The sequence below is a fragment of the Ochotona curzoniae genome, unplaced genomic scaffold (assembly GCF_017591425.1).
Source record: "Ochotona curzoniae isolate NIBS_2020 unplaced genomic scaffold, NIBS_Ocur_1.0 contig_3653, whole genome shotgun sequence".
In the NCBI taxonomy this organism is placed as follows: Eukaryota; Metazoa; Chordata; class Mammalia; order Lagomorpha; family Ochotonidae; genus Ochotona; species Ochotona curzoniae.
Genome location: NW_024465937.1, coordinates 31,619 through 52,731, shown reverse-complemented (window position 1 = coordinate 52,731; position 21,113 = coordinate 31,619). Strand labels below are relative to the sequence as shown.

General features: G+C 43.0%; 1 protein-coding gene across 3 annotated transcripts in view; it reads right to left on the bottom strand.

The window, feature by feature from the left end:
• LOC121158219 (endoplasmic reticulum metallopeptidase 1-like) overlaps positions 1-21,113 on the bottom strand; it is a 36,553-nt gene that overhangs the window by 8,960 nt on the left and 6,480 nt on the right. The window contains exons 1-4 of one of the 3 annotated variants that reach the window (XM_040982880.1): positions 13,546-13,651; positions 8,705-8,817; positions 7,645-7,789; positions 227-429 (exon numbers count right to left, since the gene is read on the bottom strand). In XM_040982880.1, the coding sequence (XP_040838814.1) occupies positions 227-426 (200 nt within the window). In that variant the 5' untranslated portion in view covers positions 427-429; positions 7,645-7,789; positions 8,705-8,817; positions 13,546-13,651. Of the gene's footprint in view, positions 1-226; positions 430-7,644; positions 7,790-8,704; positions 8,818-10,872; positions 11,547-13,545; positions 13,652-21,113 lie in introns of those variants that run through there. The other 2 variants (XM_040982881.1, XM_040982879.1) reach the window with 2 other exon arrangements.

The following is a 21,113-nucleotide window of genomic DNA, read 5'->3' as shown; positions in this document are numbered from 1 at the left end:
ATGGAAGACCTTTCTGTCTGTATCTCTTTCTGTAAATCTGCCTTTCCAATAAAAATAAATTTTTTTTTTACAAATTTTAGCAAAACAAAATCATCTATCGACTGCTTTACCCGGCTAAAGAAACACAAGTTTTGTAGTGATGGGAGAAACCAGCATCACAGTGCCCGGACGGCAGAGAACACGGTGCTACCCACCCAGCCCCGCGGCAGAAGAGCAGCCAACCCACCTGATGAGGAAGTGCACGGGCAGGTACCACGGGAAGCCGCAGAGGGGCGCGCTCTCCTCACAGGGAGCCCGGATGGTGTCGTTGATCTCGGGGATGTGCGGGGTGATATGCGACATCCCAGTGTAATCAAAGCCATTGATCCATATTCCTGAGTCCTGCTTAACGACTTGCCCGTCGAGGCCGTGAAATGTTCTAGTCATGTGCTGTAAGCAGGTTAAGACGGATGAGCAAACAGCCGTCCCACTCAGCTCACCCACATCCCCAGGCTGGACTCGCCCCAGTGAGCCAGTGTGACCAGACCGAAAACTGAGGTGGACGTGGAACCAGGGCAAGGGGCCGCCTGCGGTCTGCAGGGCTAAGGGGATATGTGCGTGCTTGTTGCATTGCATCTACAACACACATTTATGAGAATGTAAGTTTCCAGTCACAGTTTAGCGGAGCCTTTAAAGTGAAGCACCCCAGACACAGACAGACAGACAGACAGTCAGTCAGACAGACAGACAGACAGACAGTCAGTCAGACACACACACACACACACACACACACACACACACACACACACACACACACACACACACACCCACACCCACACCCCCTTCCTTTCCAGGCGTTAGATGGAGCAATTTCCTAAGCAATTTCTCTCTGTCACTATTTCTTTTTCTCTCTCATTATCTCTTTCTTTTTCTGTCTTGTCTTTGTCTCTGCATCGCTGTATCTGTTTCTGTCTCGCTGGGTGTCTCTGTCACTATTTCTCTCTCTGTCTCTCTCTCTCTGTCTCTCTTTCTGTGTCTCTTTTACAATGTTTTTCTGTGTCTATTTCTCCTCTTTCTCACTCAGTCTCTTTCATTTCTGTTTCTTTTTTCTCTCATTCAATGTCTTTCTCTCTGATTCTCTGTGTCTCTGTCACTTTGTCTCTGTGTCTGTCTCTTCTATCTGTCTTTGATTCTCTTTCTCTGTCTGTGTGTCTGTTTCATTCTCTCTCTGGATCACTCTGTCACCCTTTTTCTGTGTATTTTTCTCTGTGTCTCACTCTTTCTCTGTGGCTCACTCTTTCTCCTTCTGTCTCTTTCTCTGTCTCTCTCTAGGTCTCTCTCTCACTATTTCTTTCTCCATGTCTCTATCTTTCCATTTTTATCTCTTTGTGTCTTTTTCTCTTTCTCTGTCTTTGTCAGTCTCTCCTCTTTCCCTCTGTGTCTTTCTCTGTCTACTTTTATCTCTCTCTCTCATTCTGTCTCTCCCACTCTATTTCTCCATCTTTCTCTGTGTATGTTTCTCTGTGGTTGTCTCTTTCTGTGTCTCTTTATCTCTCTGCTTCTGTCTCTCTGTCTCGTCCCACTTTCTCTGTCTCTCTCTCCTCTCTCCCTGTCTTTCTCTCCTCTCTCCCACCTTCTCTGTGAACATGTGTGTCTCTGGATATCTCTGTCACTCTTTCTATCTCTTTCTCCATATTCATCTATCTCTGTGCGTCTGTCTCTCCTTTCTCAATCTGTCTCTTTCTCACTGTCTGTGTCTCTGTCACTCTGTTTCTCTGTGTCTATCTCTGTCTCTCACATTTCTCCTATCTCTTTTCTCTCATTCTCTCTTGGTCTCTGACTCAGTCTCTGTCTCTTTCTCTGTATTCTCTCTCCAGTGTCTCTATCTCTCCTCTCTCTCTGTTATCTTTTTCTTCTCTTTCTTATCATCTTTCTCTCTGTGTTTCATTGTGTCACTCTGTCACTATTTTTTTCCTCTATGTGTCTATTTTTCTTTGATTTTGTTTCTCTGTCTCCTCTTTGTGTTTCTCTTTCTGTGTCTCTTTCTCTGTCTGAGTCTCTGTCTCTCTGTCTCTTTGTCTATGACTGTCTCTTTCTCCATCTTTTCTGTTTCTGTCTCTATCTCTCTCTGCATCTCTCTCTCTTTCTCCTTTTCTCTCTCACCTTCAATGTGTGTGTGTCTCTGTGTGTGTCTCTCTCTGGGTGTCTCCCTTACTCTATTTGTTTCTCTTTCTCTGTCTCACTATTTCTCTCTCATCTCTGTCTCTGGATCTCTCTTTCTCTCTTCTGTGTCTCTGTCTCTCTCAATCTCTGGGTCTCTGTCACTATTTCTCTCTTGCTCTCTTACCATCTCTCACTCTGTGTCTCTTCCTCTCACACTCAGTCTGTCTCACTCTTGTTCTTTGTCTCTCTCTGTCCGTCTCTGATTCTCTTTTTTCTCTCTCACTCTCATTCTCTTCTCTTTGTCTTTCTGTCTCTCTGTCTCTTACTGTCTGTCACTCTTTATTTCTCTGTGTTTGTGTCTGTCTCTTTCTGTCACCCCCTTTCTGACTCTGTCTGACTTTTTCCCTTTCTCTGTGTCTCACTTTCTGTCTCTGGGTCTCTGTCACTATTTCTCTTTCCCTGTGTGTCTATCTCCCTCTCTCTTTCTCTTTCTATCTCTAGCTCTGTCTGTGTCTCTGTTACTCTATTTTCCTCTGTCTCTTTCTCTGTATCTCGCTCTTTCTTTCTCATTCTCTCTGTCTCAGACTGTGTCTGACTCTCTCTTGCTCTGTCTCTGTCTCTGTGTGTCTCTGCATCTCTGCATCTCTGTCTCCATCTCTCATCTTCTCTGTGTGTGTCGCTCTTTCTCACTGTGTCATTCTCTATTTTTCTATGTCTCTATTTTCCCTTGCTTTCTCTATCATTCTCACTCTAAGACTGACCCTTTCTTGCTTTCTCTCTCTCTGCATCTCTGTGTCTCTCTCCCTCCTTCTCTCTCTCCTCTTTCCTTCTTTCTGTATGTCTCTTCCTCTGTGTTTCTCTATTTCTCTGTTTGTGTGTCTCTCTCTATGGCGCTTCTCTTTCTCTGTATTTTTATCTGTATTTTATCTCTGTCTTTGTCTCTCTCTGTATCTCTCTCCCTCTCTTCTGTGTCTGTCTCTTTGGGTCTCATTGTCACTATTTCTTTGTCTATCTTTCTCCTCTCTCTCACTGTCTGTCTCTCTCTCTCTCTGTCTCATTTCTCCTTCTCTTTCACTCCATCTCTGTTTCTCTCTGTGTGTCTGTCTCTGTGTCTCTCTTGAACACTGTGACTCTATTTTTCTTTCTCTGTGTGTCTATTTTTATCTCTGTTTGTCTTTCTCTTGCTTTCTCTGTCTCTCTTTGTCTCTGAATCTCTCTCCCACCTTTTCTCTCTCTCACCTTCAATGTGTGTGTGTCTCTTTTTCTCTTTCTCTCCTTTCATTCTCTGTCTCTCTGGGTGTCTGGATATCTCTGTCTCTTTCTTTCTCTTTTACTCTTTCTCCTTGTATGTCAATATCTCTTTCTCCCTGTCCCTATTTCTGTCTCTTTTTCATTTCTCTGACGCTGTCTCTGTCTCTTTTCTTCTTTCTCTTTGTCTCTCTCTGGCTCATTCTTTCTGTGTCTGTCTTTTCTCTGTCTCTCTCTAGGTCTCTATCTTTCCATTTTTATCTCTTTGTGTCTCTCTCTTTATCTTTCTCTGTCTGTCTCTCTCAGTCTCTCCTCTTTCCCTCTGGGTCTCTGTCACTCTCTTTCTTTTTCTGTCTACTTTTATCCCTCTCTCTCTTTCTGGGTCTCTAGTTCCTTGTCTCTGTCTCTCTCGTTCTGTCTCTCCCACTCTATTTCTCCATTTTTCTCTGTGTGTGTTTCTTTCTCTGTGTCAATGTATCTTTCTCTGTCTGTCTCTATCTTTGTCTGTCTCTTTCTCTGTCTCTGTCACTTTCTGGCTCTCTGCATCTCTTTCTCTGTGTCTATTTTTATCTCTGTCTCTTTTTCATTCTATCTTTCTGTCACTATTTTTTCTGTGTTGTCTCTCTCTCTCTATCACTCTATTTCTCTGTGTCTCTATCTCTTTCTCTGTCACTCTCTAGTTCTCTTTCTCTGTGGTCTCTTTTTCTTCTGTCTCTCTGCCTTTCTTTCTCTCTTACTTTGTTCTCTCTGTGTCTATATCTCCTTCTCTCTCTGGCTCTGTCTCATTTTCACTATCTCTTTCTGTCTCTCTTTGTCTCTTGCTCTGTCTCTGTGTATTCATCTGTCTCTGTTCTTTCTCTACCTCTTTTTCTCTGTCTCTGTTTTTCTCTATGTCTCTATTGCTCTCTGTCACTATTTCTGTCTTTGTTTCCCTGGGTGTCTCTGTCACTCTGTTTCTCGGTTTCTCTCCTCTTTCTGGGTGCCTCTAACTCTTTCTCTGTATTTTGTCTCCTGTGTCTCTGTTTCTCCTATCTTTCTTCTCTCTTTCTCTCCATCTTTCTCTGTGTGTCTGTGTCTCTGTGTTTCATTGTCACTCTGTCACTATTTTTTTTTCTGTGTGTCTATTTTTATCTGTCTTTGTCTCTGTTTCTGTCTCTTTCTCTGTGTTTCTCTTTGTGTCTCTGTCTCCATTTTTTTCTCTTTCTTTCTGTCTCACTTTCTCTCTCTCTGCATCTGTCTCTCTCGCTGTCTCTCCTTTCTTCCACCTTCCCTCTCTCTCACGTTCAATGTGTGTGTCTCTCTGTGTGTCTCTTTCTCTATTTTTCTCCCTCCTTTCTCAGTCTTTCTGGGAATCTGGGTGTCTCTGTCACTCTATTTTTCTTTCTCTGACACTCTTTCTTTTTGTCTTCATCTGTCTCCTTTCTGTCTCTGTCTCTTGGTTTCTCTGACTCTCTTTCACTGTGCCTCTGTTTCTCTTTTCTCTTTCTGTCTCACTCTTATTCTCTTTCTGTGTCTGTCTCCGTCTGTCTGCCTTCCTTTCTGTCACTCTCTGTATCTATCTCCTCTTTCCATCTCTTTTTCTCTCTCTCCTCACTCTCACCTTCTGTGTGTGTCTCTCTCCCTCTTTCTCTCTTTTTATCTCTCTGACTTTGTCTGTCTCTGTCACTCTATTTTTCTGTCTCTTTCTCTGTATCTCCCTTTTCCTTTCTCTGTGTGTCTCTTTGCATCTCTGTGTCTTTTCCTTCTTTCACTCTCCTGCTATCTTGGACTGTCTGACTCTGTGTGTGTGTCTCTCTCTCTTTCTCAGTGTGTCTCTCTGGATCACTGCGTCATTCTCTTTTTCTTTTTCTGTGTCTGTTTTTCTCCCTTTCTCCCTCTGTCTCTATTTTCCCTTGTTTTCTCTGTCACTCTCACTCTAAGACTCTGACCCTTTCTTGCTCTCCCTCCTTCTCTCTCCTCTTTCCTTCTTTCTGTATGTCTCTTCCTCTGTGTTTCTCTATTTCTCTGTGTGTCTCTCTTTCTCCCTTTTTCTCTCTCTGGGTCTCTCTGTCACTCTTTCTTTCTCTGTGTCTCTGTCTTTCTGTCTTTCCCCTCTGTCTCTTTCCTCTCTCTTTTTTTTTTAATTGTTGCTTACATTGTATTATGTAGTACAGTTTTCTAGGCGCTGGGGATTCCCCCCACCCCTCCCATACCCCTCCCCCCATGGTGGATTCCTCTTTCCTCTCTTTTTCTGATTCAGTTTCTGTCTTTCTCTGTCTCTGTGTCTCTATTTTTCTCTGGCTCTGTCACTCTATCTATTTCCTTCTCTATTTTTATCTCTGTGTATCTCTATTTCCCTGTCTCTCTCGTTCTGTCTCTTTGTCACTATTTCCCCATCTTTCTCTGTGTATCTTTCTCTGTCTCTGACTATCTCTGAGTCTCTATCTCTTTCCTTCTTTGTTGCTCCCTGGCTCTCTGTGTCTGTCACTCTCTGTGTCTTTCTATTTTTACCTCTTTGTCTCTTTCACAGTTTCTGTGTCTATCTCTTCCTCTGTCTGTTTCTCTGCATCTCTAGGTATCTCTGTCTCATGTCTGCTATCTTTGTCATTCTCTCTCTCCTCAATTCTCTTTCACAATCTGTCTGTTTCTCTTTGTCTCTGTGTTTCTCTCTCTGTATCCATCTGTCTCCTTTCTCTACCTCTGTCTCTCTTCCTCCCCCCCGCCCTCTTTCTTTCTGTATCTCTGTCTTTGTTTCATTGTGTCTTTCTGCGTCACTCTGTCACTCTATTTCTCTTTCTCTGTGTGTCTCTGTTTTTATCTCTGTGTCTCTCTTCCTTTGTCACTCTGTCTCAGACTGCCTCTGACTCTCTTGCTCTCTGTCTTTCTGTCTCATTCCATCTTTTTCTTTCTCTATCTGTGTGTCTCTGTGGGTGTCACTGTCTCTATTTCTCTTTCTCTCTGTCTTTCTCTGTATTCATCTGTCTCTATGTATCCGTCTCTCCTTTCTTTCTCCTCCTATCTCTTTCTGATTCTCTTTCCTTCTCTTTCTCTGTGTCTCTGTGTCTGTGTCTTTCTCCATCTCTTTTTCTGTCTCTTTCTCCCTGTCTCTGATGGTCTCTCTGTCTCTCCTCTCTCCCCACTTCTCTATGTCTCTCTCTCTGTGCGTATTTCTCTCTTTTTCTTTCTTTCCTATCTTTATTTCTCTGTCTCATTTCTCCTATCTTTTTTCTCTCATTCTTTTTCTCTTTCTCAGGCTCTTTCTGTCACATTATTTCTCTCTGTGTGTGTATCTATTTGTCTCAGTGTCTCTTTGTGTCTTTCTCTGTATTCATCCACCCTTGTGTCTCTGTCTTTTTCTTCTCTGTCTTTCCATCTTTCTCTTTGTGTGTATCTCTCTGTGTGTCTCTCTGGATGTCACTGTCTCTATTTCTCTTTCTCTGTGTGTTTCTATTTTATCTCTGTCTTTGTCTCTTTGTCTCTCTGTCTCTGAATCTGTCTCCTTTTCTCTGTCTCTCCTCTCTCACCTTCAATGTGTATGTGTGTGTGTGTCACTCTTTCTGTGTCTATTTCTCTTTCTGTCTCTGTCTCATTTCTCCTATCTCATTCTCTCTGTCAGTCTCTTTCTCTGTGTGTCTTTCTCTATCACTCTGTGTGCCTCTTTCTCTATTTTTATCTCTCTCTTTCTGTGTCTTTGTCTATTTCTCCTATCTTCTTTCTCTCACTCTGTCCCTTTCTCTCTGTGTCTCTTTCTGGCTCTCTTTGTCTGTCTGTCTGTCTCCATTTTTCTTTTTCCCTGTGTCTCTTTCTTTCTCTTTTTCTGTCTCCTCTTTCTCCCTGTCACTCTCTCTGACTCTATGTGTGTGTCTTTCTTTTTCTCTCCTCTCTCTCACCTTCTCTCAGTGTGTGTCTCTCTCTCAGGCATTGGGGGGATAAGTGGACATGTGGTCTGGAAGGTTAACCTTCCCTTGAAATGCCCACAATCCTTACCCAAGTGTCTGAGATTGAGTTTCACTTCATTTCCAATCCAGACTCCCACTAAATCAGACCTTGGGTACCAGCAGGTAATCTCAAGAGCTGGGTCTGTGCACGCACACAGGAGGCCCCAAGATGGAGGCCATGGCTCCTGCGATGACCAAGCTGACCTGTGGCTTTTGTGAGCATGTGGGATAAAGAAGCAGATTGTACCTCCCTATCTCTATTGCTCTACCCTTCCAATACAAAATAAAAGGTACCCCTGTTCCACACTGGTGTTCTAGAGTGTATTTTCTGACTTACCTGCTAACGTGGTAGTAATGACTCAAGTGGTTTAGTTCCTGGTACACATGTGGGAGACCTGTTCCTGTGCATTCCAGCTCCTGGGTCCAGTGTTGATCCGGCGTCGGGGTCATTCAGGGAGTGTAACAATATGTGGGTGTTCTCTCTGTCATGCAAATAAAAGTATCACTATTAATTTTCAAAGGGTTACAAAGCATTTTCTTAATCTTGAAATAAACAGCACACATTTGAGATAAATGACATCAGTTCTTCCATAAGCATTCAATTCCTACTAAATCCCAGACACTGTTAGAAGACAGATGAACATATGTTCTGTTATGTCAAGGAAACTATAATTTAGGGGAGAATAAAGATGCCTCTCTAAATCACCACCCCCATCAAAAAAAAAAAAGAACTAGAAAACTAGAAAAATACATTGGAGCAAGGTAAGACAGAAATGAAGATTCTAGAAGCCTTGTACGTGCAGAGACGTGTCCAAGATAGAAAGCTGGAATATGACAGCTGCTGAGAGTGATCCCACATGGGGCGTTGACCAGATCAATTAATCTGATCTGAAACAAAGGACAAAGATTTTACAACAATCTCTCAGGAAATACTCTATATATTATTCTCTGAGTTCCAAATTGCACATCAGCTGAATATTTTAAGGGTTTAAAAATCCTGTACCCCATTTAGTTTTAAAACATCTTTATTATACTTTACATTCATTTCAGCAGAGTCCTGGCCTTTTCCCTAGCCTCATCTAATTGTCAAATCACATTTTTAAAAATTTGCTGCTGCTTGATGCAGCAAGGGAGAACTTCCTGTTCCTTGGAGGAGAGGTCTGTGGCCGAGAAGGGAACCGCCGGGGAACAGTCCCTGTGTTCACACTGTCACACTCACATCCTCACAAGGGCATCACTGGCGATGCTGCCTGCTATCATGCACTCCTGTTGAGCTGACTTCGACTCAAGTAAAATCAAGTAGATGTGCAGGTCCCAGAATGTCCTTGGGGCAGCTACCTAAAATAGTAACAGTAACCTCAGATTCAGATTTTTTTCTAAGTTACATTACCAGATACCTCAGCAACACTGTTGTTAGGACACCATAACTGCCACAGACAAGTGCAACCATGCGAGTGAATCCCATGAGCTTCTTAGACTTGAAAGCAAGGTTTCTCCGACTTGTGTGGGCCTATAAGATATATAATTTGGAGTAGCTTGTGAGATTGGAGGAATAATTATTATTTAGAAAATTGCAACGGCCAAAGTGTTGAGAAGTACTAAAAACTTTTTTTGATACTAAGAAGGGAAAAATTATCTCAATATAGAAGATTGCCTTTTCCTAAAACCAGACGGTGTCCACATTTCTAAAAGATGTATATAAAGCCATGTGTAAATAAATTAATAGGTAGACAAGTTAATGTTTTAATGGCTTTGCACCAACCCAGCAGAACAGTTTTTAATGTATAAGGAAGAGGACTGGACACAAAAGAAGACAAAAGCCAGAAGCAAGCTTAAAGATTTAAAAATTAAATCTTCACTGTATAAATAAGACATTACAGGATTAAACAGAAAATATCTGTTTTATATTGGCTTATCCTGAACTTTTAGACATTATTTGTATTCCATTCTTTGTATGAAAGCCATGCTTGCAATAATTCTTAAAACCTTGAAAAGTTAAAAGGCATTTTCTTCCTCCACATGCTACAGGAAATTCCATAAGGAATTCTATCATGAAGAAATCCATATTAGAGGCACAAATGCAGTTCTGTCTCAAAATCCATCATGCAGAAATACAAATTGTCAAAGCTCTGCTTCTGACTTGATTCTGAAATAGCTAAACACGAATAGCTGATAAAAAAATAAAGCTTGTGTGATAATCCCAAAGCCAATTCTAAGGTTCGCAGCAGGTTCAGCCCTTGCTTCACGTTATTCAGAAGGGAACGATGGACTCCAACGTCCCTTCCTTGGGCAGAGCGCTGGTTTTTAAGTGTCTAATGTCACTTGACTTTTGGAATTGCCATGTGCAAGTGGCACATCAACAAAAGCAGTACCTCCTGGCGACTTTCTCAGTGTGCACGGAATTACCCAGGCTACAGTTTCACATGAAACACAAACTGCCCATCAGACTCCCACTTAGCAGTTTACTCTGGGATTTTTTTTTCTAGGTTCTCTGAAGATGTGTTTTAGCCCTTCTCTTTTGATGGGCAAAAGATATATGGAGAATAGAGAATTAGACATGATAGACAAACTCCCTAGGTCTCAAATTCAATGACTTTCAGGGTAGTTGAAACTTTTCTTAGTACACACTAAGATTGTGGTGTTCTGAAAAATAAAAATGGAAGGCAACACGCAAGAGTAGGAGAAGGCTCAATAACGGCTTTGACATCTGATAGAGTACAGGCTGCAACCCTCTCTGAGGACATCAAGATTCCTGCAAGGAACAGGAAGCTCTAGGCCAGCTGTGAACCAGTCCTCCGTTGCTAAGCAGTGGCTTACTCCAAGGAAACAGAAAAGTCCCAGGCCTAAATATCCAAGATAACATGAAATTCATGGTGGTTTAGCACTACACTCAATAGAAGTACCTGTGGCAAAAGACAGGCAAAAAAAAGAGTATTTCTGACCTTTACATAAATACTGAAGTAGACAGGGTACTATTCTGAAGTGATTTCATCAGAATTTCATCATTGTTCTTTGTTTTTTGTCAAGTTACTTATTTACAGATTGTTCGGGATGGGTGCTAGCAGACAGAAGTACTAAATATTAAAAAAAAAATAGAACTGATTTAGATTGGTAACTGATTTCTAATTTTTTTTTATTTTTAAAAGACTACAATGTTCTAAGTTGCAATGGGAAGAATTCCTGTGTATCTGCCTCGCTAGTTTAGGATTCTCCACTGTTCTCCCACTCTGTATATACACGTGGGAGCAATCTGATGATAATTCGTACATGGCATGTCCTTTTATCCTAACATACGTCATTTTTTTCAGGAATAAAACCGTTCTTTCCCAACATGAGAATACTGTTATCTAATATGGGAACCCACATGTTGACAGAACACTGGAACATACTATAATCTAGAAGTACTTACAGCTCTTTCAGAGTCTCTCTACAGTTCCCACATGTTGACAGAACACTGGAACATACTATAATCTAGAAGTACTTACAGCTCTTTCAGAGTCTCTCTACAGTTCCCTTTCCCGCACTTCCCCTGTGATCACAATATTAATCTAGAATCATATACCACCTTTAGTTGTCAGGGATTCTGTCTGTCTGGTACTCTTCAATGCTGTCATCACCCCAGATGTTCTGACATGTTGGTGGGTTAATAACGCCTACAGAAGGAGCTCAATATCAATTAACTGCAAATACCTTAGTCACACAGAAACCATACTTCCATTTCAAAGTACAAATATGCTACCAAGACCTTGATCTTTATAAGCCAAATACTCACTAGGTAACAGAATTTCAGGTCAATTATTAAGCCATGCTCATGTATTAAGCATTCGCATGATAATGTAGATTTTGGTATTTGAGAAGCAGTAAATGTTCTACCTAAAAATATGGGCCATTCTGTACTCGCTGTTCTCGGAATTTGGCACCAATTACTCAATCTTTCTAAGTTCCAGTTGGTTTATACACAAAATAGAGTAACACCTAATTGGATTTTCTATTAAATAACATAGTGTTTATAAAATTCTTAAGAGTTGCTTGGATGCAGCAAATGCCATGTGTATGTTGCTAATCTACTCCACAAATCTCTGGACGCTAATAGTTGTTTCAACAACAATAATGCCTAAGAGACTTTTACTCTTGACCTTGACTATGAAAGTTCTTTATATACTCTCTGTCTTGGCCTTCCTTTGTACTAGCTATTACGTTGACCTCGTTTGAGACTCTCTACAATGCTGTATTTATACATACAAGGAGCATGCCTTTCATTTTCTTAGGTTTTTAATTGTTACTTTCAGGTAAAGGTTAAAATTTATCATCAAAAAAGGAGCATGGTGGGGAAGAATGGAAGCCAAAAACACGGCTTGGGCTTGAGGCCAGAAAATCTGAACATGTCTAATAGCAAAGTCTGAACTCGACTGCCTTTCAGCCTACCATTCCTCGTGATTAATCTCTAGCTAACAGTCAGGGACAGCGGGACTGAGTGAGTCACAAACAGCAGAAGCTGGTTTCAATGCAGCACGGTGTCCCCAGTGTCATTGGTCCCACAGTGGCCGACTCGGAGACTCAGCCCACATGAACGCAACGGGAAGGATTAACGGACAGAAAGACACATGGCTCAACCTTTGTGTCCAGTGCTCAGTCATCCCACATTCATGAAACCACAAAAGGTCAGAGCTAGAAAACAACCCGGTGTTCTCCTAGCCCTATAACTTCGGTTCATGGAAGCAGAGAGAAATCAAGTGACACCTGAAAGATTCCTAAATTATTTAAGAATTTAGTTAATACCATGTGTGTTATAACTCTGCTGCTTTGTCCCATTTTTAAATGTTGAGTTGATATTTGGTTAAATATATAACCATTATTAAATGTATATATTTTACTCATTTTACCTGAAAAAAAAAGACATTGTTACACTTCAGTTGCATGAAGTTACTTCTTGACAATGTACTCCTGCTGTTTAAGCCTGGAAAAACCTCTAAATGGCAGCTTTTATAAGCCCCCAAGTAATGAGAATTTCAACCATTTGCAAATACAGTATGTTAATCACTTATCTACAAACATAAAATTGAAAATTTATTCCACAGGAAACCACGTTGACTTAATAGTCATTGAAGAGTCAAAACAATATGAACAAAGCATCCAGGGCTACAAGGGTATCAATAACTTGATCTGTGCCAATGGAGTTGTCAGTGTTATGCACAGATCAACTACATCACATGAAAAGCAAAGGTTCGACCTGCAAATAATATTTAAGTCTAAGAAAAGAGGAGAAATGCACCCAAAAATCACAGAAATGAAAGGTAGGATACAGAGCATCGCCATATTTTTAGTAATAAAAATCTTCAGGTGCTTGTCCTTGCAGAGACCTCCATGGAGCAGGCAACACCTGGCTTAGGGTCTAACAGAGGGCAGCAAGGAGGCTGTCCTGGAGCTCAGGGGCCAATGTGGAAAAGCCCTAGGTTCCTACAGCAAAGTCTTGTTTGGTTAATAAATAGGACCTGGCAGGTAGTTTGGGTTAAGGTCATGGGAATTTGAATTCCAAATCAGGGCATGAAAACTTAATCAGATGGGGAAAAAAAACTTAAAATGACTGGTAAATTCATTGTAGTTGAATTTTTAATTAAATGCTTAGTTATTTCACATGCGGGAGCTGAAATTGGTAAGAAAGGGGTCCCATGTATCCATTACTCAAATTCCTCCAATGACAGCATCTTGCAAAATTCTAGCAGAAAGTCACCACCAAAAAAGTCACAACCAGAATGGATACCACCACAAAGTGAAGAATAAGTCCTTTGTGACAATATGGGGGTGGGGGAGAGATAGGGAGGTGGAGAGAGAATGGAGGGAGGGAGAAGAGAGAGGACGAATCCCTATACCTATACCAGGTGTCATGGAAAACAATCTAAAAAATTTTTAAACCAGAATGATACGATCCCCATGCTGCTCATCATCATACCATCCCCCATGCTGCTCCTTGATTACACATCCATGCCCTTCCTCCTTTTAATTTCTAACAAACTGTCCTCCATTTCTAGAATTTTTCATTCCAAGAATTAGAATGCAGTTTTAGGGAATGGACATTTGATTCTCACTCAGCATAATTCCCCCGAGATTCATCCAGGTAGCTCTGTGCACTGAATCATACAAAGCCACTCCTGATGGCATTTCATCACTTCAATGGCAATTGTCTTGACACATCTTAGAGAAAGGATCATTAGGAAAAATATTTCGAAATCCAGTTGACCTTTCTTGTCGTAGCCAGGCCACATGTGAAGATCTCGCTGGAGTTCCTGGTTTCTGCCTCCAGCCTGGCTCAGAACTGGTGGTTTTCTGCATTTAGGGAGAAAATGAACAACCAACATTCATTCATCCTCTCGTCCCCTCCCTCTGCTCCTCCCTCTCTTTCCCAAATAAATCATTTTTAAAAAGACAAAACAAAAACAAGAAGAATGGTTTATAATGGTTTCCTGAATTCTAATGCCCGAAGTCTCCACAGGCCAGGTAAGGCGATAATGACAACTCCGTTATTAAAGCTTTGACACATGCTCTCAGCTAAAGGGATTGTATTTGGGTTCACGTCTTCCAAAAGAGGGGTGGTGAGTTTTTCAGCAAATCATGTCTCAAATTCAAGAGTGGATTCCTTTCGATTTAAGACTTCTAGATTCTCAGAATTAAAACTTTTTATGTTAAAAATTGCAAAATCAGGCTAGAGTAAGTGAAAATGTGGAATCAAGCTATAAAGAGATTACAGAATATCCAAGGGGGAATAAGAACTGTGTTTCACCATGGGAGCAACTTTTGTGCTGTGTCTTTAAGATTCAACTCGGTCGTGAGCTCAGTCCAGAAACCTGCCCTGCCACCCTATTCCTGACCCTCCCAGGTGGGTGCCCTGCCACCCTACTCCTGACCCTCCCCGGTGGGTGATTCTCACACGGTCCATAGTGCACCCAGTTGATCTTTTACAAAGAATTCATTGTACACAGCCAACACTACCTTGCCTGCCTCACATGCTGAGAATGAAACGGCCACTTGAAATGCTGAAATGACTACTTGAGATTTGAGGCTATACTTTCCTGCTTTAGTATAGAACCTGGCATTTAATAGCAGTTCAAATAAAATGTATAAATGTCTGTTCTGACTCCTAGTCCTCCTCAAGTTCTCGGTTACATTTTAAAAACCACTTTGTATATTAAGTGTACATATTTCATTCTCTGACTCGCTTGCTCATCAATCCTTCAAATCTTGCTCTAATGGAAAAAATGAAGATGACAATGAACAAAAGAGCGAACCAGACCAACTGGTTATCTTTGCTAATCTCGTCACCGCACGGCCCACGTGTGGACAGAAATAATCTGAATGGATAGAAGTATGTCTTCCTGACACAGGTTGGAACATTGATTGAAGAAAACACCATGGACGGAGTGCGAGAGGTAACTGTCGCCACACACACACACACACACACACACACACACACACACACACACACACACGCTTCCAAGAGCCAGCTCCAGTTGGAATAACATAAGACAAACTCAACCCATACTTGGTGAATCATAAAAACTAGCTGTTCTATCATTCACTATAGTTAATATTATTGCTGCATTTTAGGTGGCGTTTTCACAAACTTTATTGTACTTGATTTTTGCAAAATACTACGAGCTGATTTAGGAAGATCTTGCTATCGTACTGAACACCTGAGAAAACTTCTAAAATGAGTTCTGACTTGTCCAAAGTCACAAAGGAATAATGGCACAAAGATTATGTGGAAATGATTTTACTTCTAAGACTAGAGTCGAGGACAGCATCTCTTTCCCCATACTTTTAAAGCCAGAGTATTCTCGAGCTGCAGCAGCTGGGGCAAAGAACCCAGTGAGGCAGAGAAGGAAGACAAAGAGGATACGCAGTGCTCATGGAGGAACGGTGGCGCCTGCCCTGCACGCGGCCCATAGAGTCCAAAGAGGGCAACGCAAAAAGATATGGCACTCCCAGCGGCTACAAAGAAGGTTGTGAAATATCGCTCCCCAAGAAAGGTTGCTTTGCTGTGCTCTGCTTTTTGTGTGAACAGCCAGGCCTTAATTTCCCGGTTTTTTTCCCCCTCTTGATATTTTCAATACTAAGCAGAGTGAGGAGCAGGGTGAGTGAGGCACTCTGGCAGCAGGATGGGGGCCCAGCTTGTCCTGCACCGAGTCCTGCCTGGGTGGGACCTGTTCATCTCAGTCCAAATCCATTGTAAAGACAGAGAAAAGCTTTAGAACACCTGGATGGTGAGTGAGTGGGACACTACGGCAAATCTGGGAGCCTGGATTCAAACAGATGCTGCAAGTAAAATATTTATGAATGAAGGGCCAAAACATGCAGGCAAGACAGAGCAGGAGCTTTGGGAAGATAAAGGCTGTGCACCGCGCCGATCGTGAGGCCTTCGTTTACCGCTCAGGGGCTGTCCAGTCCTGCCCTGGGCACAAAGGTTCCAGACACAGGAGAACGTTTAGCTATAGCCTGCTTCGGGAATAATCCCACGTCCCAAGCAATATCAAACCAAAGACAACCTCGACACTCACGGCTTGAAGTTCTGTTAGGTTGTCATAAATCCTAAGCTCTCAAACTAGACGAGTAACAGAAAGTGACTTGTGCAGACTGTTTACAAGTTATGCAATTTATCTTTTTTCTTAAGTCATTTTCAGGCACAAGCAGGAGTGGAGAGAAAAACAGTCTGATTTCCTCAAAAGGCAGATGATGCATGCGAGGGTCTGGCTTGGTTGGGCCTGGAGCCTGGAAGAGCCCGCTTAGACAAGTGACCACAGCCACAGCCTCTGGGCTTCCACTCTGCAGGTCCTGAGTAACTGGAGCCCTCGCTGATGCACAAGCATCTAACCAGTCTTCATTTCCTGACATTTTTCCTGCTGTAGCTTATTTCCAAATGTGTTTCTCCATTTCCATTATATGTTCTGCCTATGAAACTGTCAGGCACTCTTATCTGGGATTCATAACCTTTGGATTCCTGCAAATATTTTTATACATGAATTTTTGTACAAGGTCCTATGGGGTCTACATACTTTTAAAACTGTGGGCCTTACAGAATAAGAGCTTCTTTCTTGCAGAATGGCTTTAACTGGCTTGACTAGTATCCTGAGCAAGGAATGTTATTTAATATTTTTACTTTTGTACGTACAAAAGTAAAAATGTTAAATAACAACATAAAGATAAAATATTTACATGTTAGATTAACTCATAATTAAAATATTAGACATGAAAATTAAAATTTTTTATTATGTACATATTGTACGCCGCATGAATTCTCTCAATTATCTTTACTATGTCTTTCTGAAGTTCATACTGATTTTATTCCTTTATGAGTGGAGAAACGGATTCAGGAATATCATACAGACTCAGTTTCTCTGGCAGACCCTGAACTGAGGAGATTTCATCCCTTTTTGCGTCTTCCGCTTTCTCTTTTGGCCTTCTTCCCAGGAGCATCTCCCAGTGTCCCTTATTCAGTCCGGAGGGGCTATGTGAGGACCACTAATAACAAACCATCAGATCCCAGTCTGAATAGGAAAGGACTGCTGTGCACATCCATGCGCATGTGGTCGCTGCAGCGTCGGGATCTGAGTCCCAGGTCAGGTGCAGTGTGTCACCTTCAAGGTAGCAAGAGGAGAAATGCAAGAGGCAGAGCAGCTTGTAACCGTCTCTTGCCAAAAGAAACACGGCACACGTACAGCGTGGCTCACAGAGCTTGAGGGATCTGATGAACTTTAGAACCCTTGGCAACACCACAGGGAAGTGCATCGCATTTCACACCAACTCAGAGCAGCACATTTGCCTGTGTATAAGCTTAGCCATTCTTTCTATAAATATTTTTTGCGAGTTTTTCATAACTAAACCAGTCATACTCCATAAACGCACAAATAGGAGGGTAGGTGTTGGATGCATTAGTTAAAACCTCACTTAGGATGCCCATTTTCCATGTAAGAATGCCTAGGGGGCCCGGCGTGGTGGCGCAGTGGTTAAGGTCCTCGCCTTGCACACCCGGGATCCCATATGGGCGCCGGTTCTAATCCTGGCAGCCCCTCTTCCCATCCAGCTCCCTGCCTGTGGCCCGGGAAAGCAGTCGAGGACGGCCCAAAGCTTTGGGAACCTGCACCCGCGCAGGAGACCCGGAAGGGGCTCCTGGCTTCGGATCGGCATAGCATCGACCGTTGCGGCTCACTTGGGGGGGTGAATCATCGGACGGAAAATCTTGCTCTCTGTCTTTCCTCCTCTCTGTATATCCGCCTTTCCAATAAAAAAATAAAAATAAATCTTTAAAAAAAAAAAAGACTCAATGACAGTTTAATTAAAAAAAAAAAAAAAAAAGAATGCCTAGGTTCCAGGCCCAGCTCTTCTCTTGGTGTCTGATTCCCAACAAAGCACTCCAGGGATGTAGCGATGTGCCCTGGATGGTCCCTCTCCTGGGAGGCCTGGGTCACTTTCCCGAGTCCTGGGTTTCTGGGGAGTGAGCCTGCAGTAAGAGGCCTCTCTGTGCCTTTTTTCATCTCCCTGTCTTTTAGGTTGTCAAGTAAAATAAATACAAAAATGATCTTTAAAACCATTAAACATCCATCCAGATAAAATTTTGATCAAAAGGTGGAAGGGAAAAGCTTTTGGCAATTCTGCTTGGGGTTCACTGGGCATTCACCTCTTCTTTTAGTACTTTACTTCTTGTGATGCGGGCCAACAGCCGTTAGCCCACGAGGTGTCCGTGGGTGTCCGTGTGCTTCCACAGCCCCCAGACCAAACAGGGAACCGAGACCTGCCGAGAACAGTCCCCGCGTCCAGCATCTACACTGCAACAGTGAGGCTCCCTCCAACCTCCAAAGACATCTGAGGAATGACGAACCTGCAGCAACTTAAGTGGACTGCAGCCACAAAAAAGACACAGATGGCCCAAAAGCAAAACCAGTAACAAAGCTATCAAATGGCTTTACCTCCCAATAAGAAAAATACAGAAAGCTGGGAATCTGCCTTTCTGTAAGAAAATACGTTAAGTTGGAACCAGAAAGAAAGTGGGATGGAAACCAAGTGACTACTCTGGCAACTTTATACACCATGGCAAGCCTGTTAGGACAGATGATACACCCTGCCGTGGTTTTCCTTTCCATGGCAATCGACAATCAGGTTTATGTTTTGAAATATATCTATTTGAAAGGCAGGTCAACATACAGAAAAGGAGAGAGATTAAAGAGACAGATCTGTTACATTCTGGTTTGTTCCTTAAATGCACACAGAAGCCAGGATGGAGCCAAGCTGAAGCCTGCGGCTTCCAGGTGGGTGATGGGCTCCCAGCGCCTGAGCACCACCGACTGTTTCCCAGGTATATTTAGCAAGATTCGCTGGTTTCAGACCAACCACTCCAACTGTGGGAGAAGGTCACCACCATTAGCAGTTTAACCCACTGTGCTGCAGTGCTAGCCCCAAGACACACTGGGGCTGAGTGAGACTCGTGGCTCCACTGCGTTTAAGTGTGCAGTCTACATCGCTAACCATTCTCGCGATATCTCAAGAGAGCGAGGAATCACGGAGGGACGTGAAGTCCAAGAACAGAACCATTTCCTCAAATGTGCAAGCCACTGCGAAGCCATCACTCAAACGCAGCTTGAGACGGCTGCAGTCAGCCCTCGGCACCAGATGACAAAGGTGGCATACGAGAACGCTTCCAGACCCCGTAAGACGTTCCCAGTCACTAATTGGGCTTCACCTGCACAGGGCAGGTGTGGTGGAAGGAAGGAGAGCGGGAAGACACAGCTTGCCGCTTTTCTCTCCTTTCATCCGAGCACCGAGGGCAAGCCGGGCAGATTACTAAATATGACGCAATGTCCGCTCTCTGCTTTGGAAAGCTTTCGCTCCAATTCATTTATTCCTTTCTCCATTCAGAGATCTGTTGACACATTCATTTGCTGGCTCCATTTCTTCCTTATTGTTTGCCCTGCTTCTGAGTGCCCTCCTGTTTGCCCTCTCCCTAGTCAAACCACCACACCCAGAAGGATGTATTCAAGGGAACAAGCGAGCCCAGCCCTCTGAGTAATAAGGATTCCAGATCCACGCTTACACGCCCAACTGCCCGGCTACCGTGGCTTCTCCTGGCTTTACCCCGGGACAAAAGGACAAACCCCACTGGTGATCAAAGACTTCAGAAAAAGTCATCTGACCATTGAGAAATTGACTTGGTTTCAACTGAAACATTGCAGATGGAAAAGAGGCTGCAGGGCCTGAGATCCTGAAAGCCGGGCAGATCTGTGTCCAAATGCTGGTGTCACCAGTTCTCAATGTGCCACCTTGATCAAGGTGTCTTAGTCTATGACTGTATCACTTATATTGTGGGAATAAAGACAGCACTTAGGTCATAGGGTTAGGGAGCTACAGAACCTCATGTAAAAAGACTTAGGACAGGGCCCAGCACAGTAGCCTAGCAGCTAAAGTCCTCGCCTTGAATGTGTCAGCATCCCATACAGGTGCCGGTTCTAATCCTGGCAACTATGCTTCCCATCCAGCTCCCTGTTTGTAGCCTAGCAAAGCAGTCAAGAACGGTCCAAAGCCTTGGGACCCTGCATCCACATGGGAGACCTGAAAGGGGCTTGGGCTCCTGGCTTCGGATTGGCTCAGCTCCAGCCATTGCGGCCGCTTGGGGAGAGAATCAACAGACAGAATATCTTCCTGTCTCTCCTCCTCTGCACATCTGACTTTCCAATAAACACAAATGTATCTCTAGGGAAAAAAAAAAAGACTTAGGACACATGACAAGCCACTATTCTAAGTGCTGGAGACATAACCAAAAAGAAAACAAATTCCTGTGGAGCATGAAGCAGAAGAAATAAAGAGGAAATAGATGCACAAAAGTCACCGCTGTGACCACCAAAAGGCACGAAAACGAAACACTAACACTGCCCAAGAGAACGAGGCAGATGTCAGGCTGTGACGGAAGGCACGCAGGGCGAGAAGCCGCTACCTTCCACTCATCCTCACTTCCCCGAGTGGGCCCCTGGAAACAAGGGCCCGATTAGGAAGACAAAAATGTAAATATATAGTTTTACATGCAGGAACCTTCATTAGGAAATGAATGTCTGAAAAAACTTAAAATGTATATCCTTTTGCAATAAATTTGATGAAGAATATAGACTATGGGAAAAGATGACTGGGGATCATAGAGCTGGGGGTTAAGAGCCAGAAACGCATCGTCATATTTCTCTTGGCAGTCCAGTGAGAGTTGGGGGTGCATTTCCACTGTCCCCCGCTGTTTGACCCACTCCAGCCATCTGGGAATTCCAAGGAGGGAATCTTGCGAGATGTGCCTTGGAGGATTTGCTCTCCCTCCTTTCCTAGGTGTCTGCGAGGCCCAAAGATACGTTTCATGTGTCAAACTGAAAAACACTCGAGGTCACTAGCATGATTTGGTGACATTAGACGTTTGTCATGTCCACCAACGGAACACGGTGCTTTTAAATTTCCTGTTTCTTTCAAAGTATAGGCTCCTAGAAGGGATAACGATCCCATTATCATAGCCCACTACAACAGATTGAACAGAAAGGGTGGGCACACTCACAGCAGATTGAGCTAACAAAGTACCAAGAATCACTTGACTTCCCAGTTTCTGTCCATTCGCTCACATCTGCAAGTGCCAAACCCATTGAACTGTGCTCAGTGTATCGTGAGGGGCCTCCACTAGTCCCAGATCACCAACTATCCCAACGGGATGAGCGACAATCTGTGCGGAAGTTAGCAGTTGTCACAACTGGATCAGGGCTGCTACTGGCATCCACTGGGTCCAGCCCAGAAATG